Source organism: Cryptococcus neoformans, chromosome 4 (genome assembly GCF_000149245.1).
Source record: "Cryptococcus neoformans var. grubii H99 chromosome 4, complete sequence".
NCBI classification, from domain to species: Eukaryota; Fungi; Basidiomycota; class Tremellomycetes; order Tremellales; family Cryptococcaceae; genus Cryptococcus; species Cryptococcus neoformans.
The window spans coordinates 340,963-348,519 of NC_026748.1; the positions used below are offsets into that span (position 1 = coordinate 340,963).

Genomic DNA, 7,557 nt, shown 5'->3' on the forward strand with positions numbered 1-7,557 from the left:
AAGAAGATCAAAAAAGACAGGCAGAAGAAGTCTTATTATGATATGTTCCTTTGACGATGGTTACACCCTTTGTTATCCTCACGACGAGCCTTTTATTACCTCGGTTTTGTCAATACTTTGCACACGATTGTACAAGTCTTTTTAGATAGAATCTCATCATGCCCTCTGAATTTAAACCCAAATCCAAACCCAAACCCAATTCTCCACCAACCTCTTCCTCCATCATCGCCAAAGAAACCCACCGTCTCACACTTTCCACCCTTTCTTCTCACTGCCCCCACCTTTTAACTCCCACCATTCGTCTTTCCTCTCTCCTCGACATCCCCCTAACCGTCTCCCTCACTTTTTTCCTCGCTGCATGGGGGATTGCACACCTCTACATCCCGATATTCGCAATACCATATTGGAGCGGGATCCTAACCCTTGTCTCTCCGCTTTGGGGGAGCATGCAGATAATCTCGGGAGAATTGGGAAAGGGAGACGAGAAGGGGGCGGGAAGATCGAGAAAGGGTGATGGGGCACAGTGGTTGGTATATTGGTTGTTCTATACCGTTCTGGGGTGGATGAGGGGTATGGTGAGAGTTTACAGGCCAGGATGGGTGGGGGTCTTTGAAGTGGGTAGGAGTGGGGTGCTGGTTGCTGTTGGAGGGGGTTGGTTCTCAAAAAGCATTTTGGTGAGTGTTTCCAAATCTGCTGCCATTGAATTTGAGAATGCGACGATAGGCTGATGCGACATGGAAGATGAGGGAGAAGAGTAAGGAGTTAATAGAGGCGGAAAAACGAGAGACAGAGGAAGGACGACAAGCTAGTAAGGGGAGGGGAAAAAGTGAGAAGAAGCATGAAAAGGCAGAAAAACGGCCAAAGTGATAGGAAGAAAGATGAAAAGGCAGATAAAAGCAAGGGTGACAAGAAAGAGAAGGACAAGAGAGAAAAGAAGAAAGATAAGGAATGATGTCCCCTGGCCTATAATCTCAAGGAGTTAAAAATGTATACACAATTCCTTAATGATATGCGGTCAGCTTGCACCTCCAAGGAAGGTTGAATTCACATGATGCCGACTTACTTCATACAGCGTAACTCCTCAGGTTATATACAACTGATGATACTCTATCTCATTCTGGCCTGCCAGCTTTGCTGTGTAGTCCCGTCTTCGTCAAAAAGTCGGCTAGATAATTTTGATCCAATTCTTTGTCTCATCAGCCATCCGATCCTTTATTAACATGACTTTTGTGGGATTGATGAAGAGCTCACCAGACACATCTGCGAGGTAGTCTTTCAAAATCTGTTTAAAAGCTTTACGCTCTTTGCCCTCTAATCGTCTAGAGCAAATACGAGTCATCGATACCGCGAAATCTAGTGTCTACCAATCGAGTAAGCAAGCGTCAGCAAATGCATGTCTTGCTCTAGCCACAGCGTCCACCTCGCTTAATGGAAAGGCAAGAAAGGGTTAAAGGTCTCACACGCAAAGCTAAAAATTTCTTCTTATCTCTGTACTTTTTTTGGGCCGTCTTGTTCTGCAGAGTCCGCCTCTCCGTCACTCGCCTCTTCTTTTTCAGTCGGCCATCCAATACTGAAGAGTCGCTTTCCTCTTCGTATTTCGTTAATGGTTTGGTCATCCCCGATGACCCATGGAACTGTCCTAGCCTTGAAAATACCTGTCCTTCCTCTCCTTGCTGTCCCTCTTCATCCTCTCCACCAGATAGCCTGCCTTCGTCAGCCTCATCTTCCTCCGTTCCCGATGTACCAAGTTCCTCCTCTCCTTCCTGCTCTTTCACTTCGTTACTGGACCTCTTACTTGGCCTTTGCGCAAAAGTGTTTACTGCAGCGCTCACGGAGCTTATAGATGGCCGTGCACGGCTGGAGGAGCCGCTGGTATTGGTGTTCATGGGCACCTCGCCGTTGACGACGATGGTATCGGTGGAGGTGGAGGTGGAGGCGAACGCCGACGGTCGTGTGCGAAGGCTTCTTCGAGGGGGAGAAGGATTGACTAGGGGGGGCATTGTCATGGCGTGGTTGGAGGAGGGGCGGGAGGCGGGGCCGGGGGAAGATGATGATGACCAGGGTGTATCGAGTAGGCTGTGATTGGGTTTATTTACCGAGGCGGAGATCTGTGCGCTTATTAGACGCGGATCACGCCACCCTGCCCGCCGGGGAAAGTGCATCAAAACAAACATTACAGCCACAGAAGTAGTAGGCAGGAGGAGGTAAGATGATGCAATTTCATATATGTATGGCATCTCCCTATTTGACTAGATATATATGATGACCCAAAAAGTCAAAAGAGATGAAAGCATTCAATCTACAAAATTGCGCAGATTATATAATAGATGTACAACCTATCTACAATCCATCTCGGCTCGCTCCATAAACTCTTTCAGATAATTATCGTCCATAGCTATAAGGATCAACATTAAACAAGGCGCCTTGCATAAAAAACCCAAGAGCTTACCACTGATCTCCTCCAGGTATCTGTTGACCCTATCCCGAAACATCTTGGCCATCTTCCCTTCAATAGTACAACCGAGCTTCGTCATTTCAACGGCAAAGTCAAAAGTCTGCCATTGCCCACATCAGTACGAGGTGCAAGGAAAAACACAAGGTCCTCGGGCTCTTACTCTGATGGCGAGGTTCTTCTTCTTATCCCTGTATTTCTTTTGTGCATTCTTGTTCTGCAAATTCCTTTTTTCAGACGCTCGCCTACCCTTTTCCTTCTTTCTGATTGCCCCTTTTGCTTGCCGCTCAAGCTGGGCGACCTGTACCTTGGACGATGAGCTAGCAAGACGGTGCCTAAAAGAAGTCGATGCTTTCGATATGCAACCTCGTGAACGTGAAGGCTCAGAAGATGAGGAAACTGTATAGTCTGACTCTGCGGACGAGGCTGCAGTTGAGCTTGGGTTTGGCGGCGAATCCGGAATGGAACATTGCCGATGCTGAAGTTCGCTAGCATTTCGTGACCTTACCCTAATAGAACGACGAACCCAGGTCAATGACTCCTTTTTGTTTGCGTTGGATCTCTTTGCAGGTAAATCGGCTTGAGACCGACCGAGTTGAGGGTATCGAGTAGAGTGTTGCTCATCCAGCCCAGAGACGAGCAGTTCAGACAGCGCGGGAGGGGGAGTCGATGGGTAAAGATGAGTGGAAGTCCTAGGAGTTGAGATGCAAAGAGAAGGGTACTGAGGCAGGTTATGAATATGGTCATTCTAGAGGTGATCAGCTCTGAGTGAAAGTATCAAATTCCGAATGAACTCACTGTCACACTCATATCGTCATCCATCTTCCAATCCATGTCTTCACTATACGCCACTTCCTTCTCGTTTTCATGCGATAAATCCTCTTCCGAATAATAATCATCTTCCTCAACAGCCACTTCCAGGCCAGTATATTGACGTATAGATGTACCCGCTCGCGAACGATGGTGACCAGCAAACAGCTCAATAGGGGACCCAGAGTGAGGTATCTCCGGGGTAGCTACCAAGGGGTGAGGAGCAGACGATGAGGAGTCAAACCCCGGAAATGGGTCTACAGCCAGTCAGCAAAGAACGACTGGTTATGCCCTTAAACATACCGAACAGATCTTGCTCGTCGTACATTTTTGGGAACGCAAAAGATGACAGGTCTAAAAACTGTTCCTCTGCTCCGTGTTGATTGGTGGCTACGAGCACATGTTCGTTAATGACAAGATTTTAGATATCTTGGACATGTATGAGTAGAGAAGCACTAACTCTCAATTGAAGCGGTAACAGACATCTTGTTCAGTGAGTGATTAGTTGTGGACAAGCTGCAATCCAAATTCGTCACCGGGAGACACTTAAATTTGGACTTCCCCTCTTTCCTTATAGTCTTCTCCTTTGGTCCATCCATCATCCTCCGCTTAGTTGAAGGCGACATCTGTGGAGGGTATAAGAATCGTGGCCCCCCTCTAGAGTAGACCGAGACATTTTGAAACTACGCCAATCATTATGCAGTCCTTTCGGAGAACATTGCAGGTAAAAGATACCCATATTATATTGCCATATATTAACAATCAAAATTTGCTAACCATCATTAGCATTGAAACCAGGGTGGAGGAAAGGTATGTCGCTGATGGCCAATGCGTCCTGATTAAGTGCTAGATAATTTGTCTTGAATTGCTGATGGAGGTTATCCGGGTCCCTCAGATAAGAGGAAGGAAGAAGGACGTGTCAAAGGATGGATGACGCATCGGGGCGTAGTATTGATTGATGCTGGCCGGCGATGTGATCGCAATAGATGACAGGCTACAGATCAGACGTGCTAAAGGTTAGTTGTCAAATAATTTTAGCTTTCAGTCGTGGCATTTGCTTCTGGATTATTATTAGCGGATCAAAAGTCAAGGGCCGGACGGTAGACAGTAGACCATAGATCGGACTGAGACAACGTGATGAGATATAATACACCTGCAAGTGTCTGACGTTGTCCTTAATGATGCTTTATCGTACAATGTGAACCGTGGAAAAGCTTCCGCCAGCTGAACGATCGGAGTCCACAAAGTTTGCTCAACGCACCTGCATATAGCGCATCAGTGACTGGACAATACGACAATCAATGCTGGGCAGACTCACAATCGCTCTTACTCGACAAATCTCGTACTATTCAACACAATCCTTGAAACATGAATAGATTAAACTCATGCAGATAAACATCACAAAGCACAATCAGGTGAGATATCAGAAACCAAGCGTAAGACGTCTACAAAAGGCAAAAGCTAATCGAAAAGAACAATGGGTCTCTCATCATCCTCCGCCCCCATTGCTCGACCATCACCTCCTTGTCCGTCCCTGCACCTTCCTCCACCAGATCTACTTCAACCCAGTGCCACACACGCACACACATTCGCCTGTGGGATGAGGGTTTAGCAGCATCCACCAGCGGTCTTCTGCTCCACGTTCTGCCCAAGACCTTTGATGGTGGACTTGGCACCAGGTCCAGAAGCCATAGTAGATGATCCCATTCTAGTTTATGTTAACAGACCAACCTCTTCGCTGAAAATATGTAACTCACCGGTCCTTAATCTGCTTAGACATGGTCAAGAAAGCTTGTTCGACATTGGTGGCGTTCTTAGCGGAGGTTTCGAGGAAGGGAATACCAAGCTCGTCGGCGAAAGCCTTGGCTTCCGCATACTCCACAACCTTTTTAGTCGCCAAATCAGACTTGTTACCAACCAAGAGCTTGTTGACACCTTCAACAGCGTATCGATCGATTTCTTGCAACCATTGCTTAACATTGGTGTAGGTGTCTAGACCTCATGGTCAGAAGTTACAGGCAATAAAATCAAACAAATAACTCACCCCGATCGGTGACGTCGTAGACTACTATGATACCGTGCGCACCTCGGTAGTAAGAAGAGGTAATGGTCCTGTGACGCGTTAGACCATACATAACCAAGTATAAGAACATGTCTTACCTGAATCGCTCTTGTCCGGCAGTGTCCCACTATTGAAAGGAACAGCTTGATCAGCATCGCTTATGACCATTTCAGAAGTTAACGCACGATTTGGAGCTTGACAGTCTTGCCTTCAAGCTCGATGGTTCGGATTTTAAAGTCAACCTATGGTATATCAGCATTATGTCCCGCCCTCACATCTATCAAGATCAGTCATCATGTTTCTAACGACGAGATCCCGCCATGGCGCAAAAGCTTGCTTGCCATTCGCTCCTGCCTTTCATGTGCACCTCATTCTCATTCATGGATCGCTCCGTCCCCAAGCGCAATCATAACCGTCTAACTTGCACTTTATCCTCATTCTCTCGCCATACGCATCCCTCCAAGAATCCCTCATTGCCAACGACCCCGGACACGACTCATCCATTTCTCCAGCTAAAACTGAAACCGCAATACTCACGCCGATAGTGGAAATATAAGACTCTGTGTAGGTGTCGTCCGCGAAACGGAGCAACAGACAGGACTTTCCGACACCAGAGTCACCGATAAGGAGGAGCTACAATGTCGGCAAAAGAACATAAATTCACATCAGCTCCTGATCCACATCACACGAGTTGTGTATTCTCGTTTTGGGCCGGAAACCAACCTTGAAAAGGTAGTCGTATTCTGGGGCAGACATTATGGAGTTGTGTTACTTGGTGTTTACTGTTGTAGACCCAGCGATATATAGATTATTGAAGAAAAACGAAACGTCAAAAGGTGGTAAAGTACGGTGTTGGGGTGTTGGTGACGTTGCGGAAAAAGTGATATGATGATGTACGTTGAGCAATATATAGGAGAGTTTGAAGTTACAGATTCAGCCGATGGTTGTAGTCGAACAAAGTAATGCAGATAGACAATAAAAGGTGTTAGCGCCGTACTCATGTCCACCCACAAGCACCACCGGCCAAGCATCTGCACGCGCCCTCTTATCTCGCTGAGGAGCTTTCAACCTCCCCTTTCAACCACCGCTTTCATTCCTTCAACTGTCGACTTACAATGTGGTGAGTAAAAGGGCGTGTGGATAGCTGACAAATTGAACGTAGGGGATACAAGAAGGAAGGTTGAATCGTTACTGAGCGGCAAATACAACACCCAACACATTCCAGCCTGATCCACGGTGACGTGCGGTGTCAGACCGGGAGATCATAAATGGGGGATCATTTAACTACCACGGATTTAGGCGGCATTTATCCCTGTGGCACTTGCTCCTATGTATGCAACCCCTCCCTCTTTATGCTAGAATCACGGCAAGATGGCCAACAAGCATAGAAAATAATAATCCCAGACTCCCGTACAATCTCATGCACCCCATATTTGTCACAAGCAGCCGTGATGTATGAGCTTTTCATGCAGGATATGCCCCGTCTACAGCCTCTACCCAATTACACAACACCCAAGATCCACCAGTTTAGAAAGGCTTATCGGAGTCGGGGGTGGTGTCTGTTGTAAATAGCCGATGGTTGATAGAGCGAGCAGAGGAAAATGTAATGGCAAAGCCTATGGTCAGTACTGAAACGCAAATGCCCGTTGACCGCAACGCACCCTTGAAGTAAGAACCGACCTACGTATCAAACATCAGCATATGCTATCCACAGGAGCGTCAAAACAGTTAAAGAAGTTACTCACGACAGGGACCTTGATCAAGACATCCTTTTGGAAAATAGGGACCTCAGAGAGGTAGAAGCTGACGGCGGCACCGGCAGCGACACCCCAGACGGCGGCGCTAGGGCCCCAGAACCTCAATCGTCTGTTTTAATTGTCAGAGGGGTGTGCGTGAAATCGAGATTTAAGCATTGCGGTCGGCATGAACGAATGAATTGGACCGAATATGTGTGATGGGTAAAGTCGCAAGTCACCAATGGTTGTATGATCGGGTAGTGAGAAATCGCGAAGCAAAGTCAGCACCCATTCCTTCCCAATGTCCCTGCGTCCATATCTCCCCAGTTCTCCAGCCTACTCTCTTCATAATTTCCAAGCATTGAAGGAGCCAAACGTACTCAGGAGTGATACCGGCGAAACCCTAAATCGACAAATCAGCTTCGGCCTTCCTTCAACACCGTGCTAGCGTCTCTCTTTGCTCCAGCAGATATATAAACTTACAAGTTGTGTCCTTC

The 7,557-nt window shown here is 47.1% G+C and overlaps 5 protein-coding genes; 1 reads left to right on the forward strand and 4 right to left on the reverse strand.

Moving 5' to 3' along the window:
* Positions 1-140: 140 nt before the first annotated feature.
* CNAG_05066 (hypothetical protein) lies at positions 141-2,040 on the reverse strand. XM_012193092.1 has 4 exons: positions 1,461-2,040; positions 1,252-1,360; positions 1,064-1,186; positions 141-1,000 (listed from the first exon to the last, which is right to left on the reverse strand). Exons 1-3 carry the CDS (start codon positions 2,004-2,006, stop codon positions 1,113-1,115), a joined length of 729 nt encoding a protein of 242 aa, XP_012048482.1. The 5' UTR covers positions 2,007-2,040; the 3' UTR covers positions 141-1,000; positions 1,064-1,112.
* CNAG_05065 (hypothetical protein) lies at positions 159-867 on the forward strand (the record flags this gene model as incomplete). The annotated part of the gene is made up of 2 exons (XM_012193093.1): positions 159-674; positions 742-867. 2 exons carry the CDS (start codon positions 159-161, stop codon positions 865-867), a joined length of 642 nt encoding a protein of 213 aa, XP_012048483.1.
* A 196-nt stretch (positions 2,041-2,236) lies between the features above and the next one.
* Positions 2,237-3,762, reverse strand: CNAG_05067 (hypothetical protein). Its single transcript, XM_012193305.1, has 6 exons — positions 3,723-3,762; positions 3,566-3,652; positions 3,251-3,519; positions 2,616-3,200; positions 2,450-2,555; positions 2,237-2,395 (listed from the first exon to the last, which is right to left on the reverse strand). The coding sequence occupies exons 1-6, from the start codon at positions 3,745-3,747 to the stop codon at positions 2,337-2,339; spliced, it is 1,131 nt and encodes a 376-aa protein (XP_012048695.1). The 5' UTR covers positions 3,748-3,762; the 3' UTR covers positions 2,237-2,336.
* Positions 3,763-3,792: 30 nt separating this feature from the next.
* On the reverse strand, positions 3,793-6,560 carry CNAG_05068 (GTP-binding protein ypt1). XM_012193306.1 has 10 exons: positions 6,439-6,560; positions 6,048-6,106; positions 5,862-5,957; positions 5,510-5,566; positions 5,423-5,451; positions 5,307-5,374; positions 5,020-5,254; positions 4,581-4,970; positions 3,998-4,523; positions 3,793-3,945 (listed from the first exon to the last, which is right to left on the reverse strand). The coding sequence occupies exons 2-8, from the start codon at positions 6,078-6,080 to the stop codon at positions 4,871-4,873; spliced, it is 618 nt and encodes a 205-aa protein (XP_012048696.1). The 5' UTR covers positions 6,081-6,106; positions 6,439-6,560; the 3' UTR covers positions 3,793-3,945; positions 3,998-4,523; positions 4,581-4,870.
* A 108-nt stretch (positions 6,561-6,668) lies between these two features.
* CNAG_05069 (ubiquinol-cytochrome c reductase subunit 10) overlaps positions 6,669-7,557 on the reverse strand; it is a 1,006-nt gene continuing 117 nt past the window's right edge. The window contains exons 1-5 of the mRNA XM_012193094.1: positions 7,544-7,557; positions 7,441-7,463; positions 7,070-7,190; positions 6,986-7,004; positions 6,669-6,883 (exon numbers count right to left, since the gene is read on the reverse strand). The exon at positions 7,544-7,557 is cut by the window's right edge and continues 117 nt beyond it. Coding sequence (XP_012048484.1) covers positions 6,852-6,883; positions 6,986-7,004; positions 7,070-7,190; positions 7,441-7,463; positions 7,544-7,557 — 209 coding nt within the window. The 3' untranslated portion in view covers positions 6,669-6,851.

Bases quoted from the DNA above. Each gene is read 5' to 3' on its own strand.
- CNAG_05066 (XM_012193092.1), bottom strand. From the start codon at position 2,006: ATGACAATGCCCCCCCTAGTCAATCCTTCTCCCCCTCGAAGAAGCCTT. The intron at 1,361-1,460 runs GTGAGACCTTTA...CTCGATTGGTAG, and splicing joins AGAAATTTTTAGCTTTGCGT to ACACTAGATTTCGCGGTATC. The intron at 1,187-1,251 runs GTGAGCTCTTCA...GATGAGACAAAG, and splicing joins CTACCTCGCAGATGTGTCTG to AATTGGATCAAAATTATCTA.
- CNAG_05067 (XM_012193305.1), bottom strand. From the start codon at position 3,747: ATGTCTGTTACCGCTTCAATTGAGA. The intron at 3,653-3,722 runs GTTAGTGCTTCT...ATGTGCTCGTAG, and splicing joins TGTTACCGCTTCAATTGAGA to CCACCAATCAACACGGAGCA. The intron at 3,520-3,565 runs GTATGTTTAAGG...GACTGGCTGTAG, and splicing joins CGACGAGCAAGATCTGTTCG to ACCCATTTCCGGGGTTTGAC.
- CNAG_05068 (XM_012193306.1), bottom strand. From the start codon at position 6,080: ATGTCTGCCCCAGAATACGACTACCTTTTCAAG. The intron at 5,452-5,509 runs GTGCGTTAACTT...TCCTTTCAATAG, and splicing joins AGACTGTCAAGCTCCAAATC to TGGGACACTGCCGGACAAGA. The intron at 5,375-5,422 runs GTAAGACATGTT...AACGCGTCACAG, and splicing joins GCCGGACAAGAGCGATTCAG to GACCATTACCTCTTCTTACT.